The sequence below is a fragment of the Homalodisca vitripennis genome, chromosome 2, assembly GCF_021130785.1.
Source record: "Homalodisca vitripennis isolate AUS2020 chromosome 2, UT_GWSS_2.1, whole genome shotgun sequence".
Classification (NCBI taxonomy): domain Eukaryota; kingdom Metazoa; phylum Arthropoda; class Insecta; order Hemiptera; family Cicadellidae; genus Homalodisca; species Homalodisca vitripennis.
Genome location: NC_060208.1, coordinates 2,407,034 through 2,431,785, shown reverse-complemented (window position 1 = coordinate 2,431,785; position 24,752 = coordinate 2,407,034). Strand labels below are relative to the sequence as shown.

General features: G+C 30.8%; 1 protein-coding gene across 12 annotated transcripts in view; it reads left to right on the top strand.

Moving 5' to 3' along the window:
* LOC124356039 (neurexin-4) overlaps positions 1 to 24,752 on the top strand; it is a 142,692-nt gene extending 117,940 nt beyond the window's left edge. For 4 of the 12 annotated variants that reach the window (XM_046807183.1, XM_046807188.1, XM_046807189.1 and 1 more), the window contains 3 exons: positions 7,587 to 7,799; positions 17,870 to 17,954; positions 21,457 to 24,752. In XM_046807183.1, the coding sequence (XP_046663139.1) occupies positions 7,587 to 7,799; positions 17,870 to 17,954; positions 21,457 to 21,647 (489 nt within the window). In that variant the 3' untranslated portion in view covers positions 21,648 to 24,752. Of the gene's footprint in view, positions 1 to 7,586; positions 7,800 to 16,237; positions 16,332 to 17,869; positions 17,955 to 19,811; positions 19,849 to 21,456 lie in introns of all 12 variants that reach the window. The other 8 variants (XR_006921776.1, XR_006921775.1, XR_006921777.1 and 5 more) reach the window with 8 other exon arrangements.

Sequence of the window (24,752 nt, the reverse complement as noted above, 5' to 3'; positions counted from 1 at the left end):
TAAGGATATCGAAGGAATTTCTACATATTGAAATCTATTATTAAGGTAAGATTGAAACCATTTTAAATTTGTTGAATTTATTCCTAAACAATTTAATTTCTTAATTAAAATTGAGTGGTCTACGCTATCGAAAGCCTTTGAAAGGTCCATAAAAATACCTAGTGCATGTTCCCCTTTATCAACAGAATCTATTATCGACTCTAAATATTGTACTGCAGCACTTATTGTAGATCTACCAGTACGGAATCCATGCTGGTTATCGTCTAATAGATTATGTTCCTCTAAAAACGCCATTAGCTGAGAGTGAACGATTCTTTCATAAATTTTTGATGTTGAGGGAAGTAGAGATACTGGACGGTAATTTGACATTTCTTTTTTGTCATCTTTTTTATGTATCGGAAAAATTTTGGCTATTTTTAATTTATCAGGGAAGATGCCAGATATAAATGATGAATTTATTAAATGTGCTAGTATTTCACACAGATGTTCTCTAGCAGATTTTAAAAGTATAACTGGTATTTCATCAATTCCACTTGAATAATTATTTTTCATTAAGCTTAATACATTATTGACATCCCTAGCAGTCACAGGTTTAAATCTAAAAGTTGGTTTTCTTAAATTATCATTTGAAAATTCGTTAGATGTCTCATCAAGGCAGACATGCTGGAGACCATGTTGGCCAGATAAATCAACCATATTTACAAAATAATCATTAAAACTGTTTCCAATATATGTAGGGTCTGTTAATGTTTTATTACCTACTTTAATTTTAAAGTTATCATAATGTTTTTGACAGTTTTTGCTTCCTACTTCAGAGTTAATTATGCCCCATACTGTTTACAATATTTTCCGACTTGAGAATCTTATCATTATAATATGCTTTTTTTGTTTCATTAATGTTTTTCCTATAATCCATCAGTTTTCTTTTCAATTTTGTGTTTGTGTCTTTATCTTTAGATTGTCTAAATTGTTTACTTAACTGAACCAGGTTGGTTTTTTCTTCTTTTAACGCATATGTTATCCATTTATTATTTGAATTTCTCTGTTTAATTGTTTTCATGGGGAATGCTTGATTGAAATAGAATTTGAGTAAGTAATCAAATTTATCATATTTTTCCTCAACTGAACAAAAATATATATCATACCACGATTCTTTTGATAACAAATAAGAAAAAGTCTGTAGATTTTCTTGCGAGTAACAACGTTTCTGAACAATTGTAAAAGTATTATTATTTACGGTATGTTCTGGGCATCCGAATTCCAGAATTTGTCCATCACGATCTGAGAGACATGTTACACATCCTTCTACAGAAATTAGATTTGGTAAACGCTTTTTGGCAAAGAAATTATCAATAGCGGTTTCTGAAATGTTTGTTACTCTAGTTGGAAACTTGACTAAATATTCCATATTATGACTAGCCAACATGTTTTTCAGCATTGTCTGCTCTTTAGAATTAACTAAAACATTTATATTTGTATCTCCAGCACAAAAAACAGAGCAATCTTTATATAATTTGATTAAATAATTTAGAAGTTGACTTAATTTATCCAAAAATATTTTTACACAAGATGCTGGAGATCTATATAAACCTACCATAATAAAGTTATAATTCCTTATATTATATTTAGATATACAAAATTCAAATTTTTTTCTTCTATTAAATATGTGTTTAATTTATTAGGTAAAACCACCCGCTTCCACCTCAAATCTCGTCTACTTAAAATCATTATTCCACCCTTACTACAAATTTGTCTACAGAAATAGGAATTTATAAGAAAGTTGTTTATATTCAATCGGCCTAATTCATCTTCTTTCATATCGTGTTCAGATAAAACTATAATATGGGGTTCTAATTCTTCTATAATAATTTCTAAAGGTTCGATTCTAGACTTCAAATGTTGAATATTTTGATGCAAAACTTTTACTTTAGAATTTTGATTTGAATGTGTCAGGGTTTTTCTGGAAGTTGTTTTGTCAGAGAGTTTAAAGAGGAAGCGGATAATTTATATACACTATTATTTAAATTCAGATTAAACTGATCCGAACTGTTCAGGTCTACTGGACTATCAACTACACAACAATCTGAATTAAAATGATCAGACTTAAAACTACTATTTACAATTTTATTTACTTTTTTAAGCAAACTATTCTCACTGATGGCACATACAGGACTTGTGTTTGCACTCTCAGCACTGATCGTATTGCTCTGCTTGAGCATCTCACTGAATGTGAAGACACCTGGAACCACTTTCACTTGTTCGCACTGTGTTGTAGCATGTGATATTTCGTTTGCTGCTGCTGTAGGAGTGGAGGTTCTGCTTGTCATCATCTCTGCTTGAGCTGTAGTGGGGTTGAATGCCTCCAAGGAAGTGTTGTTAAACTTTTGTGATGGTTTTAAAAAACTACATTTTATATTGATTATGTTTTCTATTTGTTTTAAGAATTCATCATGAGAGAGTCCATTTCTAAGAACACGGTGTGATTTTTGAAAATATGACACTATTGTGATTTTTGCTTTAGTTTTCTGTTGGAACTTGAGAAGATTGTCAATGAAATGGGTCAGCTCTATTTTGTCCTGCACACAGCCTATTGGTGAACATATTAAATGATTTAGTCGCCTTTTCTTAAAGTTGTGAGCTAGGTCACCAAAAGCAATATCATAGTCGTGCTTTGCCGGTTTACCAAAATATCTACTTTTAGTAATCAAACTGAAGACAGAGGCACAATTTGTTTTATCCTGTACTGCTAAATGGTTGGTAAGGCACTGAGAGGTTTCAGGTCTTCCAAACAGCCTCCCGAAGACAGCAGCCACTCCCGCTGACATATGACGTGGGTGATAAAAGTCGACCGAGATGCTGTGGGCAAAACCTACATTTTTCTTGTATCTGAAATGCCTAATAACATCTGCCATGTTCATATCAGTTATTGTTATAAGCCTGTTTTCCAAGCAGTTTTTTTTCTTAAGACCATCATTGTTAGCTTCTCGGATCGTCTTCTGATTTTCTGAAGTGATGTTTAGTAAAAAATCACTAATCATAAAAGCCAGTTTCCTTTTACCACTGTAATTAAGGTGCATACCTTGGCGTGAGAAGTGGTTTCTTTTAAATGTATCAAGATCAATGAGCTCAATGTTTTCCAGTTTTGATACAAGGTCTTTAATGTGCCTGTTTGCCAAGGCTAAATTGTAATGTATTGTATCATTCTGCTCTTTATCGAAACGAGGAGGGATGGTAGTGATACACAAAGGTCTTGATTTACTAAGCTCCACTAGTCTGCTTTCTATATTTTTGTATATGACATTCGATGATTTGCTTGATATGTCATTGGTCCCAGCTATTAAGACAAGTGGTCTATTCAGTGATTTTGATGCTTGATCATACACATACTGGATATCAGCACCTGGTTTAACTAAACCATCCATATATATTTTCCCCCTGCTGCACCGACCCACAATCTCCGGAAGATCTCTTCCTTGACTATCAGCATAGAGTTCTGCCTTTACTTGTTCCTTAACACAATGGTTTAAAGTAAAACGATTTTTGACCAATTGTTTATTAATTGTGTGGTTTTTTATTGTATGATTTTCCTTTAAAGAATCATTTGCACGTTGTCCTTCTTCTTCTTGTAGTACGCTGAAACTATTGGATGTAATAATATTGAAATATTCATTTATAAAACAGGAATTAGTGTCTCTTGTGTTTTCTATGGTTTTCCACTTTTCACATCTTGTAGGATGATTTTTATGTTCTGGATGATAGGCAGTAACATTATTGTGAATATCCATTGTAGAATCTACTTTATGTTGTAGCTGAATGGATTTGAACATCATATCCGAGATTGTCTGAGAATCATACTGAAGGTGTTGGTAATTGTGCCACAAAAAGGCCAATTGGGCTCGTTTAGTGAAAACGTCCGACCTATCAATAGCACAAGGCAACCTGCTACTTGCTGATCCCAAGGTATCCAAGACTCCCCTACTTTCCAATTGTAAAATTATGTCTGTGAAGAGAGTGAGGTACACACCACAATCAACAGAGTTTGGTTGCTGTGGAACCGAAACAATATGAAAGGGAATTGTTCTCACTGTTCCAACATAGTTTTGAACTTTACTGGCAATTTCTTGAGCATGTTTTATATTGTATGTGCCACTTGAGTCAAAATAAAGGAACTTTTCTATGCTTCTCACAAAGACCAATAAGCTCCAGTGAGATCCATTTTGTTTGTACAGATTCTTTGTATCTTCTGGATCAAGTTTATCTACTTTTTGCTGAAGGTCATATATAGGAAAAAATATAAGTGTTTTCTCAGATAAATGTAGTGGTTTAAGAAGATGGTCAAAGTCTTCAAGGCATTTGATTGCTTGAGTAACCACAGTATTCATTAAAAATATTTTGTTGTTTGATCGCAACACAGATACAGCAAGCGAGTCATAATACAATTGAATAGTTTCATCTGTTATCCAGTCATTTTCCAAAATCGATAAGCTCATAGTTATTTTTCCATCAGTATTAGTTTGAGTATTACAACTAACTGGAGAATTTTCTAACACTAGGTTTACAGGAGTTTTTATTGGGGATTGTTGGGAAATTGGATTTACACAGCCTTTTGTCCCACTGGTCATTGATCTTGTTTTCAGCCTATTTAATGGAGTTTTTTTACTTGAAGGTAAAGGTGACTGATTTGACTTAATTAATTCTTGCTGTGATTTCTCAATCTCAATTAGGGCTTTTTCATAACTATCCTTATATCTTTTAGGAATGGATTCTAAAGTAAACTTCGACTTGTTTACATCATTATATTTGTATATATCATTAGTACTAATATGTCCAATCTCATTCGTTGAGAAGAAAATAACATCAAAATTTGCTGTGTTCTTATTTTTTGTCTTATTAACACATGTTATCCTCGCAGGCCAGAAAGGAACCCTTTTACCTTGGCAAAAACTAGACTATTAGTTTTTAATTCGTTTTTACTCTCAATGTCAATAGTTTTTTCCAGATGGTGTTTGCATATTAGCTTGGGAAAATTAGGCCACTATTTGTTAATGCATAGGAAACAAAATCTGCATATAATATTTCTACAAAATAATCTTGGTTATAAAGCATTAAAACCTGGCATATAGCTACTCAATTCACCATATGTCAAGTGAAAAATAAATAATCTGAATTTCTCTTATAGGTAAGATAATTGATTATTAACCCAGTGTAAACAAGTGGTTATCTGCCAGCTATGTTCTACTAGCTTGACCTCGGTTGTTCTTGTTTACTTGTACTCAGATGTTCCAATCAGTAACATGTTATATTAGAAGGGTTATCCCTGACAGACAACATGAATTAACTGGATACTGGCAACTGTCAAGATACAGTGTTGTTCACAGCCAAGTTCAAGTTCACTGTGTCACAATCAGAACTAAATTATTGTGCTTTTAAAATTATTATCAGTTAATTAATAAATAATTTATGTATTATTATTTTTAAGTATCTGCATGTTGGAATTTTGTTGCATATTTTTAAACAAATGATAAAACAGTTATATGAACAACTGAAGTTAATGAGTATAAGTTTCCAACGTTCAACAGGAAGCAGCTACACTAGTCAAGCAAGTAAGCCATATAATAAAACCAGTCTTTAATTTTGTTCCTGGGTACTAATATTGAATTTTAAATGTAAATCTGCATACTAGAAGCAACTTGCAAACAAGAAATATAGCTTCTTTTTGTTCCACAGTTAGATTTAAGCCTTACAAACTGTGTTCAAAAACAGGTGGTTTCAAACAGAAAAATTTATGAGTATTGAATTACTTATATTAATCAACTGTCTGTGAAAATAAAATAAACATTTACAAGTCCACTTGGTAAAATAATCTTCACTTGTTAGTTAAAATTAAAATTTGGCACTTACTTATGAATGAAACTAGTAAAAATTTAAATATTTCAGCACTAAAAATGTAGTTTGTTATGCACTAGACAGCCAGCAGACGACCTCCCTCGATAATTAATTATCGAAAGTACCTGTTAATTGCACAATAAGTAATTCTTTCACCCATTAAAAAAACTAGGTTGTGTGCTTTAGTGGAGTAGATTTCATAGAAACTTGTCTCATTCAATCATCTCATGACAGAATTTCTTCAGTTTTATATATTCACTGATCATGATTCCCAGATCTAAAAACATGTCTCTATTTGAAAAATGATGTATAAATGTGTATGTGACTGTGTGCTTGTGCAATATGATATGAGCTTCAATAACTACTACTACAATTTCAGACTAAAGTTGATATTAAAATTTACATATAAATGTGTATGTGACTGTGTGCTTGTGCAATATGATATGAGCTTCAATAACTACTACTACAATTTCAGACTAAAGTTGATATTAAAATTTACATATAAATGTGTATGTGACTGTGTGCTTGTGCAATATGATATGAGCTTCAATAACTACTACTACAATTTCAGACTAAAGTTGATATTAAAATTTACATATAAATGTGTATGTGACTGTGTGCTTGTGCAATATGATATGAGCTTCAATAACTACTACTACAATTTCAGACTAAACTTGATATTGAAATAGAATTATCACATCTCTTAATAAGCTTGTTTGGCAGCCTCATTCATTAAAATATTCCAAAAAGGTGGCCACTTTATTTTATGTGATTTTTTTTTATCTGAGCACAATACAAACCATAAGTAAAACATTTTTTACAGGCTAAGGAATATTTGAAAGATCTTTATCCGTGCACATAGTTTGATCCATCTTAAGATTTTAAGGCGGCAGCATCTCAGATATTTTGAATACATTATTTATATCTCAGCTGTTGGTCATAATAGAGCAAAACCTAGGAAAAAAGGTTTTTAGACATTCTTTCATGCCTCTAATGGTTTTGCTATGGTGGTAGGCTTTAAAATCTTGAAATGAAGTAGTTATATCATAGTTGTTAAACATGTTAGAGCAAAACCTGGGTTTTATCATTTTAAGGATGATGCAAACTGTTATGTTTCTATTTTTGATATGTTTTATGATATCTATTAGAGTCTGAAAGTAAGAGCTGTACATAGTTCTCAGATGGATAATGTAACTTAGCAGCCCTGTATAGTTAGCGGTCACTAAGTGATAGTTTCTAACCGATTCCACCCCAATCTGAATACAGTATGTCCTCAACCATGCTCTTAATAATGATTTATTTTTATTTTTTACTTCAGTTTAAATTATCTATCAATCAGGGAGAGCTTTCACAAGCATGCAACATTTTATTCTGGGTTATAACCATTATATGATTATAAGTATGAGTATAGTATCAAAAATACAGTTTTTATACTAGGTTTACACATTACGATGTTCCAAGATGAGGGAGCTTCCAGAACTTTACATGGCAGCCATTGTAAAGTGATTATAGCAACAAAACTTACATTGCATATTTTTGTTTCATGAGTTACAACTCAGTAATACAGTAGGAAAGGGTAGACAATTCCGATGTACTGATTAAGTTGTTTTATAGAAGTTAACTGATGGAAGTGTACAGTCATAATTAGAAAATACGACCAAGCCTTTTTAATATGTTATGTTAAATAATTGTGTCTTCAGATAATTGTGGAGGAACTTGATGATAAACTGGCTGTGGAGGAGGAGGAGGAGGAAGAAGAGGCAGTGGACATCCCTGCGGACAAGATACCGGAAGGGGATGATGAGAAGAGTGGGGAAGAGGAGAAAGAGAAGGAAGAAGAGCCCATGGTCATCACACAAGTAGACTCTACCAACAAGGACAAGGAACTGGACGAGCGACTCTTAGGCAACCCGGTAAGAAGAAGAGCCCCCCTAGGATCCTTCAGTGAGCTTTTGGCATTCGACAATGAGATACAGGCCAACATTTGTGAATAAATAAGTTATAAGCTGATTGTGTACTAGATGTTAAACACTGTGTAAGTAGACAATGTTTCTTGTACAATTGAAACATGGAATTGTAGAAGAGTTTAACCTAAAAGACAAACCTCGCTTATTCGGCTTAAAATATTTGCACCAACCACAATTTTTTCATAGAATTGGTATATTATCATTTATATAATGATAAAAATAAGAAATTTATCTCTTTATAAATGGAAGTGTTTTGATGAGTTGTCGCTGTCTTTACATCCTATATTTTTGTTTTTTTTTTTTTATTGTAGAACAAAGGTGTTAAACACCAGGATGGTGGTGAAATATATTGTTATTCCAGGCCGCCTTGGGCTACTTGTTGTCTAGACCTAAATAGAGCTTCTAATTGCACATGTTGTGTTAAGAAAGCCTTTTTATATCTTATTTGTAAATAAAAGGCATAGGCCACAGAGAATCTTTTTAAAACAATCGCTCATATTACACTCTTTAAATTTGACATAATCATTTTTTTTTTTGGGAAAAAATTAAAAACTATGAATTATTGTACAGAACAATATAGTGTACTAAACAATTTTATTTAACGTCTGAAGTAGATACAAACATGAATTGTTGTAGACTGTTAGTGGTCCAGGACAAGATATGGCATATATAAACCATCGATGGTCCATGTCGGTGCGAATATATTCATTTTATTCTAAAATTAAGGATCAAATCCATTTAACATTTATAAATTACCAAAGTGTTTGGACTGTATGTAGTAATATACTAAATGTTTCTCTAGTCCTAGTACTGTTGCATAACAGAACACCATCTGGTCGTATTCTTTGTTCTAATTCCTAATTAAAACTAGAGGCAATAAAAAACATAACAAAGAATAAAAAAAGAAGCACAGTCACTTTTTGATTAGGTACATTTACCTCTGTCAAAGGACAACACTTTATATATCTTGAATATTAAATGTCAGTCATGCTCAGAGAGTTTTTATGAGGATAAAATCAGATTTTCTGCTGAATTTCATTTAAAACCAATACAAGTGTTTGACTAGTGCACAACCAGTATATGACTGAATTTTTTCATTAATTTCCTATGTGTTCAATTTTTTAAGATTCATCAAAGCTTCACGATATTCTGCATGAAATGTTTATATACATCACCATTAATAATGTAATCTGGATTTTTTACTTAATAATTTAACTAATTAATAATTTTATACTGTGTTAGGAACCTTGTAAAACCATTAAATGTTAATCGATCAACTGATAGACTATGAAAAATATATAGTATTTATTGAAGACTCTTCGAGCAATTGGAAATATTTTTACATATTACTAAATGTTAATAAAAACAACACTTTTCCAAATGGTTTATTTTTTGGACGAGACCTTTTGAAACCAAAGATTTCATCATCAGGCAACTCCAAAAATAGAGTTGTGGAGTCGCTTGATGATGAAATAATCTTTAGTTTGAAAGGCCTCATCCAAAAAATAAATCTTTAGTTTGAAAGGCCTCATCCAAAAAATAAACCATTTGGAAAAGTATTGTTTTTATTAAAATTTCGTAATATTTATAGTATTTGTTGTTTAAAACTAATAAATTCTAATCATCCTAATAGATTACACTTCTAGTTTATCTATATTTTTATCGTTTTAAAATAATTTTAGAAGTAAACTGATCCAAACACATAACACGTGAGTATAATTAGAAGCCTTGAGATAATTTGTTACCTCTGTGGTTTGACTATTGCGGGTATCATGGTAGCGATGCACAGCTTGACTGCCACGTCGTGTTGCACTGTAAAACTTCCATTTACAGGTGTTTTTAAACCTTTAATAAGTTATAAAACAAAAAGATTCATGTATTATAAAATTAGTCTACTTTTAATCTGAATGATGAACTAGATAATGAGTTTTAATATAATAGTAATGGTACATTATTCTTTTTGGTATCATATTTTCTTAGCTTTACACACAATAACAAAGGTACTAGCTAATATTTATGGAATTAATAGCTGTAACTAAAATATAAATATATCTTTTTGTATTTTAATATTTAAGGCTACAAATTATGTGGATAGTCAGATTTGTTATGTATTGGTCATGTATAACAAATCATATAAATTAGTTTTTATGTTCTTATACTGCTTTTATCACACAAAAATTCACTAAAAATTAGCACAGAGGCATTACCTACCACTATATTCTAAATCCTTGCTAATGATCCATTTTCTCTTATCCTATATATCTTCCTTTTTTAATTTTCAGATGCAAAGGTGAGTCATACAAAATTTCTAAATGTACTTATGAGTTCTGACTTTATTACAGAATTCTAATCAAAAAATTGGTAGTGAAATCAGAGAAGTTGAAAACTATCACTTGTAGAAATGTAACACACATTATGGTGCAATTCATAGTTTACACAACACATTGTCACCTATGACAATTCAAAGTTTACACAACACATTGTCACCTATGACAATTCATAGTTTACACAACACATTGTCACCTATGACAATTCAAAGTTTACACAACACATTGTCACCTATGACAATTCATAGTTTACACAACACATTGTCACCTATGACAATTCATAGTTTACACAACACATTGTCACCTATGACAATTCATAGTTTACACAACACATTGTCACCTATGACAATTCAAAGTTTACACAACACATTGTCACCTATGACAATTCATAGTTTACACAACACATGTCACCTTTGCAATTCAAAGTTTACACAACACATTGTCACCTATGACAATTCATAGTTTACACAACACATTGTCACCTATGACAATTCAAAGTTTACAGAACACATTGTCACCTATGACAATTCATAGTTTACACAACACATGTCACCTATGACAATTCATAGTTTACACAACACATTGTCACCTATGACAATTCAAAGTTTACAGAACACATTGTCACCTATGACAATTCATAGTTTACACAACACATGTCACCTTTGCAATTCAAAGTTTCACACACCTATGACAATTCATATGTCACCTATGACAATTCACACAATTGTCACCTATGACAATTCATAGTTTACACAACACATTGTCACCTATGACAATTCATAGTTTACACAACACATTGTCACCTATGACAATTCATAGTTTACACAACACATTGTCACCTATGACAATTCATAGTTTACACAACACATTGTCACCTATGACAATTCATAGTTTACACAACACATTGTCACCTATGACAATTCAAAGTTTACACAACACACATTGTCACCTATGACAATTCATAGTTTACACAACACATTGTCACCTATGACAATTCATTTTACACAACACATTGTCACCTATGACAATTCATAGTTTACACAACACATTGTCACCTATGACAATTCATAGTTTACACAACACATTGTCACCTATGACAATTCATAGTTTACACAACACATTGTCACCTATGACAATTCAAAGTTTACACAACACATTGTCACCTATGACAATTCATAGTTTACACAACACATTGTCACCTATGACAATTCAAAGTTTACACAACACATTGTCACCTATGACAATTCATAGTTTACACAACACATTGTCACCTATGACAATTCAAAGTTTACAGAACACATTGTCACCTATGACAATTCATAGTTTACACAACACATGTCACCTATGACAATTCATAGTTTACACAACACATTGTCACCTATGACAATTCAAAGTTTACACAACACATGTCACCTATGACAATTCATAGTTTACACAACACATTGTCACCTATGACAATTCAAAGTTTACAGAACACATTGTCACCTATGACAATTCATAGTTTACACAACACATGTCACCTTTGCAATTCAAAGTTTACACAACACATTGTCACCTATGACAATTCATAGTTTACACAACACATGTCACCTTTGCAATTCAAAGTTTACACAACACATTGTCACCTATGACAATTCAAAGTTTACACAACACATTGTCACCTATGACAATTCATAGTTTACACAACACATTGTCACCTATGACAATTCATAGTTTACACAACACATTGTCACCTATGACAATTCAAAGTTTACACAACACATTGTCACCTATGACAATTCATAGTTTACACAACACATTGTCACCTATGACAATTCATAGTTTACACAACACATTGTCACCTATGACAATTCAAAGTTTACACAACACATTGTCACCTATGACAATTCATAGTTTACACAACACATTGTCACCTATGACAATTCAAAGTTTACACAACACATTGTCACCTATGACAATTCATAGTTTACACAACACATTGTCACCTATGACAATTCATAGTTTACACAACACATTGTCACCTATGACAATTCATAGTTTACACAACACATTCATCACCTATGACAATTCAATCACTTCTAAATTTAAAGTTTGATTTTCTGTCCTTATCATATGGATTAAGCTGCATACATGCAAGTAAGATTCATGCTTCACTAACACCAGATTAATGTTTCAACCCTATCCCCAATTTGACACCTTTGTTCATGGAGACACATCCATTGGTTTCCTGAGAAGATGATGAAATTTTTTTAATTTCAAATGTACATAATATGACTTGGACAATTAAAAATGAACAAGATTGATGAAAGTGCAACCTTGCTTAGAATAAAGATCTGAAATACAATTTTTTGACTGAACGTTCTGTGATATACCAAAATTAATTGATTAATTTTTGAGTTGCATAGAAGTGTAATTATTTTGGAGTTAGTAAAGTATAAGGATATGGAGAGATATGTGAGTTAGAGATGAATGGCACATAGAATATTTTCATGGTGAGGAAATCAATGATGGTCAAGTAGGAAATTGGAATTCATAATAAAACTAGTTTATTTTCTGATAAAATAATCACATTTAAAGTCATAACTTTTAATAACCACATCATTATAATGAAATAACTTCGAAATTTTTTAAATGAAGAATAAAACTAATTTATATTTTTAAAAATGAAAATACAACTAAACTACCTAATTAATGCGATGGATGAATAATGAAAGAAGTGTAAACTTATAGTAGATTGTTAAATTTTAAATTTGATGTTTGGAAGATAATGACACTAAAAAGATTATTTTGTTGAGCTTAAGGTCCCAGTTCAAAGAAATAACACTGCATGGACCAGCCTGTAGAGCGTCTGTGTGGTTTGAGAAGTGACACTTAATGCTTTATCTTATTTTCCAACATAAAAGAAGATCCAAAACTGTTTTGCTAAATGATAAATTTTCATGGTAAGTCTGTTACCTTACTGAACACAAACTGTAGTAAACCTCTCTGAAGCCTGTAGCCTCTGTAGTAAACCTCTCTGAAGCCTGTAGCCTCTGTAGTAAACCTCTCTGAATCAAGAATCAAGAACTTTATTAGTCATTAGACATACAATGATACATTAGACTTCGTCATTTATAAATTACTATTTAGCAGCTATTACATAAATGCTTCTAGTTCATTAATCAATTTAATATAGTAGTTAAGTCATATTTAATAAATAAATTGTCTGCACATATAATGGAAAATATCATAACCAAGTATAAAAATTAACAAATTTGAGTTAACAGTAGATAAATATGTACAGCATAAGAAGACGTCTATGTAATAATTCACAGCAACATTAAATACTGAATTATATCAGTAATAAATAATATAAATAAATAACAATTAACAAACAACACGAATCGACAATTTATATGATTTTTAAAAAGTTAACTTTATACAATACATAATAAACAAGTACAATAATAAAAAGAGTAAAAAGCAATATATACACACTTATTCAGATCTGGTCTGCATTTAGCTATCAAATATTGTATGTAATTGACGAGCTTCATTTAATAGGAAATCATTAACCTTGTGAAATATATTTTGATTGTGGCAGTTTGTTAAATAGTATTTTTCTTGTAATATCTTTCAAATTCAAATGGTTTATTGTCAGAATACAAACTATGTATATAACAACGTCATATTATAAATAATCTATAGCTTACTTTAAATATCCTTACTTCTTATCACAGTTAAAAATTCATCAACAGTGTACAAACATGAATCTACTAACATTTTCTTTACAACATTTTTAAAATTTGATCTGTTTAATACCTTGATATGATTGGGCAAAGCATTGTAATATTTGATTCCCTGATATCTAAAACTGGCTTGAGTGCTAGCAAAGTTACATTTTGGTACAACTACATTATTTCTATTACGAGTACTATAACTATGAACATCACATTGATTAATAAATAATGATAAATTATCTCTGACATATAACAAAACATTTAATACATAAATAGACGGCAATGTTAATACACCTAATTTTACAGCCTGTATCCTCTGTAGTAAACCTCTTTGAAGCCTGTAGCCTCTGTAGTAAACCTATCTGAAGCCTCTTTTAAAACCTTTATCAACCTCTTCCTAAGAAATCAGTGGAATTACAGAATAAACATTATTTAAAAATATCTCAAGTACCATTTTTTAGTTGAAATGTTAAAGGAACTAACTGTCTGGATACAATCTATAGTATGACTCTTTTGGTCAATGTTACTAATCTTTGAAAGCATTAATTAAAATCTTAAAGTATTAAATTACAAATTTTTATTGTAGCAATTAACTAGTCTTTCTAAAGTGTTGGAAATAAATTATAAAAGTAATAATACATTTTCACATTTATGAATAATTTCTTATATTTTAAAACAACTTATAAATCATTTATATAATCTATAATTTTGTTTGTTTTTAATAAGTAAGCAAAGGTTACTAACAAAATTATTTTTTTGTGTTTGAAGATAAGTCTATTTTATAATCATTGTATAGAGGGAGGATGTTGGCAAGCAGGGAGGGAGAAATAAATTATTTTGTCATTGACCTGGTATGGTATACATTCATCCTTTTTTTTAACTAAAAAACTACTAACCTTCTCCCTCTTTGTTGCAAACACCCAAAAATTTTGTGTGACACACACACACACACACACACACACACACACACACACACACATATACCTATATATATGCAGGGTGTTTCCTAAAGGTTTTCCAATATTTTGGTATTTTGTTCTAGACGTGAAAATGAGCAAAAAAACTTCATATGGAGGTATGTCCTAAAACGTTTAGTTTTCCGTCTATCTGTCTATATGTGATTTTTACCAAAAAAGTTATATCTTTTATACCAGTAAAGATTATCTTTACCCGTTTCAAAATGGCAGCCAATCATAAATTTTGATGTTAAATTCCGCAAAATCGATACCCTGTATGAAAGTTTTACAAGAATATTAAAATGTTGTAACCTTTATTCTAAATCTAACAGTGGTTGTTTCATTAAAGTCGGATAACAAACAACTGATTAGTATTACTAAACATAATACCATGTTTTACCCACTACACAACAGGAAGTATAGTTTTCTAAACTGTTTTACTCTGAACAGGTGATTTAAAGTCGATGAGCTGATTAATGTGAACAGCTGTTTATTTCTTCTGTAATGTAAAAGTTGTTTTGTCTCCATTCCAATTACTTTAGTTTTAATTATTTAGTTTTAATTATATAATTGTTTGTTTTAATTAGTTTCTTTTCATTAGCAACAGGAATGGCAAATAATGATATTACAAATTTTACCAACTCAGAATTAAACAACTTTTAATAGCTTAAATAAACAGCTGTTCACATTAATAATTTGTTCATATTTATTTCTCAAATGGGCATAAAAAAGGCCAAAACAATTGCAAAGTTTCATAACTTTATCTTCACTGGTATAAAAGATATCACTTTTTTGGTAAAAATCACATACAGACAGATAGGCGGAAAACTAAACGTTTTAGGACATACCTCCATATGAAGTTTTTTTGCTCATTTTCACGTCTAGAACAAAATACCAAAATATTGGAACACCTTTAGGAAACACCCTGTTATAATCTTTAAATCATCATTAAAGACAACCAAATTCTCATTTCTTAACACGTTCACGAAGATGTGTATCCCATTAGGTACAGGGGATCTTTCACAACTGCCGTTGTGTGCCTGACGGTTACACATCGGCTTTACATTTTAGGTACACGGAGGAACATTGAAAAAACATATAAAAAAATATGTTTTAAATTTTATTAACTTTATTAATTTTTTATGCATAATTGCGAAGCCTACATACATTTCTTGTTATACTTTGACACTTAACATTAAAAAAATGATTACAGTTTTTTGCCATTGTTATTGAAAAAATCGACAGCATTTCAATTAGCCGTTGCCATGAACATGTTAAAGGGATTGATACTTAGTTGTTCAATTTACTAACTGTTTGTTGGGTTGTCTCTATGTTTGTCTGTGCTGTGTTAACTGTTTGCATGTTTGTTTGTCTGTTTGTTGGTGGTGGGGTGGGCATATAGGTGGATAGACTCCCTTACACCATAGACGAGCTCGGGAGCATGGAGTTCACCACCACACCCTACGCTTGACACAGGTGACCTGGCTTTCCACTACCTACTAGTTACAAGTATAACGGTTACAACTAGTTAAAATATAGTTACAAATTTTATTTTAGAATTTATTTTATAGTTAGAAATTTTTTATTAAAGTTTTGGTTGGCTTTTAGTGTTATTTAATTTGCTCAATAGTTGCATAATTACTGTATTTCATGTGGACGTTTTGAAATCCACTATGTGGTAATTTTGGATATCAATTTGATTAAAATATGTTTTGTCGGAAATAGAACAAGTAATTCTGTAATTCATAATTTTAGAAATGCAGTGAATTCCAAAAGCGTATTGCCTCGTGATGAATGGAATCAAATTGTTTCTTAATGGTATTGGCCACAAATTAAAAATTTATTAGAATTTCTCTTTAGTATAGCAAACTTAGTTTGAAGTTGTTTTGACTTAAATTTGAATGTAATATTTTAATTAATTTAATAACAATGAGTTGATACTGTAGACAGGATAATGGGTCTCTCCCATGCAGGTTTATAGAAAACCTTAATTCTAATATTTAAAGTTATTATGTCAATCTCAAGAATCATGCACTCAACATGTTTCTGCCTCAAGCTTGCTAGTTTTCTTAGCAAACAAAATGTTAATATTCTCTGTTATTTAGCAGTGTAAGGATGGATCGGTATAAACTAGACTGTTTTTTATTAAAGTTATGACCCTGTTGTTTTTCTCCCACTACAATACACTCGTTCTAATGTTCTGTTCCTGTTCTGGAAAAGCAGGACCTGCTCTTCATGATGCATAACTCTGAATTTCTCCAAATATTAATGTTTTGAAAATATAAAAAGATTTTAACGTTATAAAAAATTGCTGAACACAAATCTCTTTAAAACATTGGAAATTTGAGAGGATTAAGGTAGTTTAACATTTAAAACACTTGCCATCAGATTTCAGATACTGCACTAAACACGTCTAAAAGATTACATTAACTAACTGGGTAGAAAAGTGGGGTAATGGGGATCACAAAAGATTTTTTTTAAATAAAATTGAAGAGTTACAAAAGGCAAAAGAGCAAAGCAAAAGATTGGGAGGAAAAACATGAAACATATGGATGATGGAGTGAAGAAAGATATTTGAAGGAAGGATCTTTATTGTGAACAGTATTCAGAAAAGAATATTGTGGAACAACAAATGTTGAAGATATGTAGAGAACAAACACACTGAAAAATGTAACTGAGCCCCAAATTCTGAAATGAGCATTTCTTCTATTGTTTTGAGAACTGTGACATTTTTGTTTCTATATTGTATTGTTTATTTTTAATGCTTCTAGCAATTTTTATCCAAACTTGAATTACTTGTGTTCTGTGTACTAATACTCCAATTCACTCTCCGTTTGTTCAGCATCTCACCAGCGGAGTATTTACCCACCAATGCTTGTGGTTCAAAAACCTTTGATAAATCACTTGATTCATATTCAGTCGTCTGGTATATATCTGACCCATCCTATCAGTGTTGTTGTATTCCTTGTGTTTCTGTTCTGTGCTTCTCTATGTGGCTTGTGTCTTGTGTCCAGGACTTCCTACTTTTTCCAGCCTTGAACGAGTCAAAGGTTGCTATATTTCCAACAATATTTGAAGCTGATGAGCCTGATGAAAAAGGTGTGGCCTCCATTTTTTTATAACTGTATTTTATATTAATTTTTTAAATTCTAATGTAGAGTAGATTATTTAACAGTGAGCATTTGGCAAGACAGAGTATTATTTCTTGTTATGAGTTCCAATTATTCGTGTTGGTTAACCCTCCAACTGTTGTTTATCAAAATTTTGATAAACATAACCCTTAGCGGATTGTTGTTCGTCAAAATTTTGATAAACAAACATTCCCTTGCATAATCACTCATAACAGTATATTCCGGCAACGTATCGATTCGATTCATGCACCATTGGATTCGGGGAAAAAAAGCCTAAGGAATACTATAGTTTTATTCCTCTTTATATTGTAGTTGCAACGTACCAAGTTCGTAGTTTGGAACGTAAAAGATGTGACCGCCATGTTGTCGATGCCGTCTGAGTTGTTGATGTGACGAGTCGTGTTTATTAGTAAGTTTTAGTAGGTTTATTTGTGTTTTAGTGTTGTGTTTAGTGTGTGGTGAATTGTTAAATATTGCAGTAGTGCAAATAAATATATTTTAGAATAAATAAATTTCTCGAAAATTTTTCGCAAAATTTTTGAGTAATGACAAAATGAAACTTTTTTCGACTCTTCAAAAAAAAGTTATGGAATTTATTTTACTACTGCTGTATAGTTTACTTCATTCTGAGTAATAAAATATGCAATATAACATGTATAGAAGTAAAACTGTATTAGTAAAACTTTTATTAGCAAACTCTTACATATACACCCTATTTTCACAATTTATGCGCATCGCTGCTTTTTTGTTATATAGTGTTATTATAGTTTCATAAATTTGTATAATGCTTATGTGTTTCTGAAACTAGAATAAATTTGACACACAATGGTACTCTCACTTTTATAGTTTTCTTACTATAACTTGGTTTGCTAGGTATGGTCCCCCCCAAATAAAAAAAAAAAAAATGTAAATTTTGAATTTCATGGAAAAAAAATTTTAGTAAACATTTTTTTAAGGCCAAATTTAAATACTAATATTATTATATGTTTAATTCTGAACACAAAAATATATACTTTTATATATATTACTTTTAATTTATATTTTTAATAAATTTTTAAAAAAAAACCCTTGCACGAGGCTCGAAAACATGCCGCCACTACAGGAAAAAATGACTGCCAGTTGGAGGGTTAATAAAACAGTTTCATTGCTTAGTGACCTGTTATTGCTTACATTCAGTCACTTCGAATCATTTAAATTCAAACAGTGACAAGTACATCTAAAATTTCAAAATTCTTATATTGTTACTATTAAATAAAGAGGTTAATCCTTTGGTTAAAAGTTCAAAATGATGAAAGGATCGAGATAAGGAAGTAAACTTGCGTGACCGATAGAGTTTATAGATATACCACAGTAAAGCGGAGTTTTTAGTTTTGACTGCACATCTGTTCAAATATGAATGTATCGTGCAATAAAGATGATTATGACTAAAGAGTCCAGAAAAAATACAGCAAGTGTCCTCTGGCATTACAAATTCCATGTTCCTATTATTGTTATCATCTTTGTAAGAAAAGGAGACCATTATTATTTATAAATTATAGAATCAGCAAAAACAATTGATTTATTCTGTTCAATAAAATTGTGGCTCTAAAAGTGTTATATTACTGAAGCTCTGTTTATGCTTTGTCCTTTAAGACTGTTGGATACACTACTGTTTTTCCATTTGTTAGCAAAATTCTGAAATGTTTTATTTGTCATGTTTAATTGTAGTAAATCCAAAGTTTAATACTCAAATAATGCCTGAAAATGAGAATAATATTCCAATAAGCTATTGCCAAATGCTCAACACTCGAAATAGCCTAACAGCTGATTCTGTGTTTGGTGGTAGGACGGACCTGAGAGTCCCAGTGGACGGACAAACCCAGGTAAGAAAACTTACCTGACAGTGTTCATTTCTTCTTCTATTTTATTCTAATTATTTCAATAGATCTGAAAACTCTCCTAACAGTCGATGTTGTATTGGTGTGAAGTAATAATAAAAATATTTTCAGTAAGCTGATTCAGCTTAAAAATTGAATGATGGAAATGTAATAATATAGACACTATTTCTTTTTAACCCTTTGTATTCTAAAGGTCCAGCATGTAGACCTTCAGCTGTTTCCTTCTCAGCTCGTATTGAATTATTCATTTTTTTTCTTGACAGTTCGGCAACTGATAGGTTACTTTTGCGCTTCTGGTTGGAATTAATTTACTTCAATTTGGTTTGAATTAAAAATCATAAAAATTATACCTACACTTTCAAGAATTGGAACACATTTTAGTGTATAATCTCAAATTATTAAGTTATAAATACTGTAAATATGAATATTCAAATTTTCCTTGTATTATTAATGTTGTTGTCATGACAGCTGTTAATAGTGGTGTAAAACAATAATTTACTGATGATTTTGTTTGACAATAAATCACGTTTATATGTCATAGTTATGTTAAGTAGGGCAAATTTTATTAGTGAATTGACATAAGATATTTTTTGGGAAATGCCAACTAACCTCTCAGAGCTAAATATCAGCTAATGAAATATAAGAAAGTAACATATGTTGCTGAGTTGGTTTATAGTTTTATCAGGAGCACCATTGAACAGGTGGTTACATTCAACCCAAAACAAATAAAGAAAAAAGAACTAAGACACAGTAGGTCCAAATTTGAGCCCTTTGAGCTGTAGCAGTGATATAGGTGCAGTTTGGTGATTTGTACACTTCACAACAGTCCACAACCAAATAGGCAGGGAACTTATATATGTTTCCAAGTCTGAAATAAAGGAGGTTACAATTCTATTCATGGATGAGTTCACTTATCAATTTTTTAGTATGATGTTTGTCAAATTTCCACTCAAAGTAAAAATAGAACCACAATAGCGATAACAATTTATTAATAGATTTTTTATTTGTAAAAGTTCATTTTTATTTATTATTAATTTTATTAAATATTTATACAGCAAACTTGACGACCAATGTGTCTAACTTCAAAGTGTAAATAACTATGAAGTTCATGTTCAATAATGACTTAACTAATATGCCTAGATGTTATTAAACAATTGGCTTTAAAAAGTAGGAAAATGTTTGTAAACGTTAAAAATTGTATTAATATTGAACTTTTAACAAAGTTAAAATGTTTAAATACATTATTTTATTACTACATGAAAAACTAAGTATTTTTATACTTTGAAATTATATCCTATATACACATATATTAGAATTTTAAATTGAAATAAGTCTTCCTGAAATATTTATACAGAGTCAAAGTCTTTCAAAAGTTATCCATAGTAATATTTAGTACAGTGGTATAGTATTTATTTGCGCTTCAACTACCGTTGGAATAAAAAATTGTTATATGATTTTTGAAGTTTTGTTAATTGAAGATAAAAAAGACTAATTGATAATAAATCCTGTGTTGTCTTGTTATAAATATAATATAGTTCTCAAACTTTAAACTTAATTGTTATGAATTTAACAACAACTTATTATGGATTCCAGAACCGGAAACCAAACCTATGTACCGCCCCTTGAGGAATCTGTTCCCAGTTACCAATATCTCCCCAGTTTTTCTGTCTGAGGACCAGAGGACATTCCTGAATCCCATCAGTTACCTGGGAGGTCCACGGTTCCCTGCAGACAAAGGGAACACAGCGAGCCGAAGCAAGGAATCGTTGATCTCCCTGGACTGAGAGTCTGCGTTCAGTGTAAATAGGAACTGTGTACATAAATAGTCGTCCTGTTCTCATTCCGATGGCATTGAAATGTTCAGACAATGTATTTGCTGTTATAGTTTTATTTTATTTATTTACATAATAGTCAGACAAAGTATTATTAGATGTAGATCGAATATGTTTTAAATAATTCGATATTTTTTACCCTTGTAGGGTTGTTGCACAATTTATAAACTATGTAACGTGTTCAAAATGTAATTCATTAAACAGATTGTGAATAGTTTTAATTCTTGTTTAACTTTGAATAAGAAATATATTAAATACAAATTTTAATTTTTTACAAATTTGCTGTAATTGTTCTAAAATGTTCTAAGATTAACTTAACTTTTAGCTTTAAAATCTCAAAGTAGAACTACTTTAAAAAAGAAAGAGTTACCTAGTTGTTTAAATAGCTCAGGAAAGAAACTTCAATGACAACGTTACATTAAACTCTTTTTTAGTTACATATTGGACTGAATTAAGTTTTATGTATATTTTTTGTTAAATTGTAGTACCGTATTTAATTTACATTACATTAATATAGTGATCCATTGCTCAGGCAGAGTTTAATGTTTTAAAACTAAAATAGTACAAAAACTGTTGGTTAAAATTGATGGGTTTAAAAAATAATAGAAATAACTTATAGAAAAATACTGATCCATTACTTTTCACATTTTTAAAGAAACACATTTTTGGACTGATAATGCAATATGTAGCAAAAACAAACACAAAGAAAATAAATTATTAAATGTTTTTCTGATTATTTTCTCTGGAAATGAGGTTAATACACCATAAGAAGATCAGTGTATTAGATCTATCTATTACCTGCGGCGCTGATCTTCAAGGTGCTTGTTCTCATGAAAAGATAAATGGATGATAAATTTAAGATGTTTGGGGTATTATCAAATTGATTTTAGCAAAATGCTGTGGTGAGATCTTGAGTTTGTTTTGCCGCATGTGAACAAACATTGTTGTGTAGCAAAACATGTTTCTCGATAACTTAAATATTTAATAAAAATGTCATAGAGAAGGCTACTTGAAACTTGAGAAAACTCCCCTGATAATGAAAAAAGAAGAAATTGAGAAATGTCGGTTTATTTTCACTTTATCATTCACGTTCTGCACCAAATCTTTGGTGATCATTGAGTATCGTCCTTCCGTTTCTCATCATGAAAATTCTATTGGCCATCTTCTCGTGGTCTTACCCATTTAAATGTGATTTCTTTACTCATAATGTTTTGTCCGTACACTTCACAATTCTGACTATAAATTTCAACTGCTTTCACACCTTTAGCTCAAAGAAAAGAAGTAACAGCTGTACTTCACAGTCTGCAGGACTCTTGATTGGTGGTGGCATTGAAATATGCATTAACTGATGTAAAACAATGGAGTGTGCAGTGGAGGAATTTCAGAACGGAAACTACTCACAAACACGCTTTGTTTATTGTATGGCAATCAGGCCTGTACTCTAACCGGTTTTCTCAGACAATTTTACTGGGACTCGAGCTCTCAAAGAACCACATGTCTATTTGAAGGGACCGTGTCAATGGACGAGATAGCTAAATCTAATAACTGTAACGCTATTATAGGCTAAATTTGTAATATCGTTTATTACATGTTCGAAGAAACTGTGACTATTACTTTAAAAATCATTGCAATCAAGTACAAACTCTGAGTATTGACTTTCTGTATTCAATTTATTCGTTGCCCTGCGACCTCTGCATTTGTGTGGTGGCGGTGGTTGGCTGGAGGAGTAGCGAGTCGGAGGGTGAAGCGATGTGACAGGGGCGGGTTGGCGGGGCTCGGCCGTATATATTTTCCGAGTAACTCTGCTCTGTTAATAAATCTGGGTACGACCTTGATGGCAATTAACAAAATTACAATCGTAAAAATTGAACAGTTGGAGTGAAGTGTCTATAAATAAAATTAGTAGATAATGGATTATCTAAATTTTTGTAGAATAAATTGATATTGATAAATCTAAAATTTGTGCCACATGGTAGATGGTAGATGCCAGAAACTAGGAGTCCCTGTAACTAAACACTAGTGTTGACGTTTAAATGAGGCCTCCGATGGTATTTTTGTTTCAACTGTACGATCAAGTTGTATTAATTTCTAAGACCAAAGGACAAAGGAATCTGTAATCACACAGAAGCAGAATTTTCTTTAGTACTAAGCTTGCAGTAATTAGTAAGTTCAAATAACATTTTTCAGGTTGAATACATAAAAAGAATGTTTTTTTTGTGATTGAACAGTACAAGAGTGTCATTTTGTTGTTTTCTTTTCTTCAAATTATAAGTTTGGCTTGCTTTCTTTTATTTTGTTGTTGGGTTTTTGGATACTTCTCTTCAACATCAATCTTTTTCCCTTTTCATTTCTTTCTCAGCATCTGTTTTGATAGCTACTGTGTGTACTAACTTCAATAACATTTGTCTTTGTATTTGCTCTTTTTTGCAATGGGAATTTACCATACCTTCAAGACAGTTTAACATTGGAACTGTTTACTTTATTTTGAATGCCATTTTAGTTATATAATAAGTGTTTATGACTTATTACCAAACTAAAACTTCCATAATAAAACCCAAATGTGTATGAAACATGATAAGCACAGAAAGTGTTTCCTTATTTACAAATGTTACAATTAATATTTTTGAAAAAATAATATATATATTTATTTGATTCTTTTTAATTGATAATTTTAATTATTAATTACAAAGCATTGTATATTATTCCAGAGTATATAAAATGTTGTAATAAATCTCTTATCTACTGTAGGTGCCTTTACCACGACCTACACAAGAATGATGTTGTAGTGTATGAACTTTTAATCATGTATTTACCAATGTAATTAGTCATTAAAGTTATTGAAATAAATTAGTTAAAGACAAGTTAAGATAATAGTTTTAAAATAGGTGTTATTTGTAGTTCAAAAATAAATATAGTGCCATTATAATTATAATAATTTAGTGCAATTTGTTTAAATTAATATGTAGTTGTAAGAGTTTGCCCTGAATGTAAAAACATTACACGTGTTTTTTAACAATTAGTATTTAAGGTTTAATAAATATAATACAAAAGAAAGTA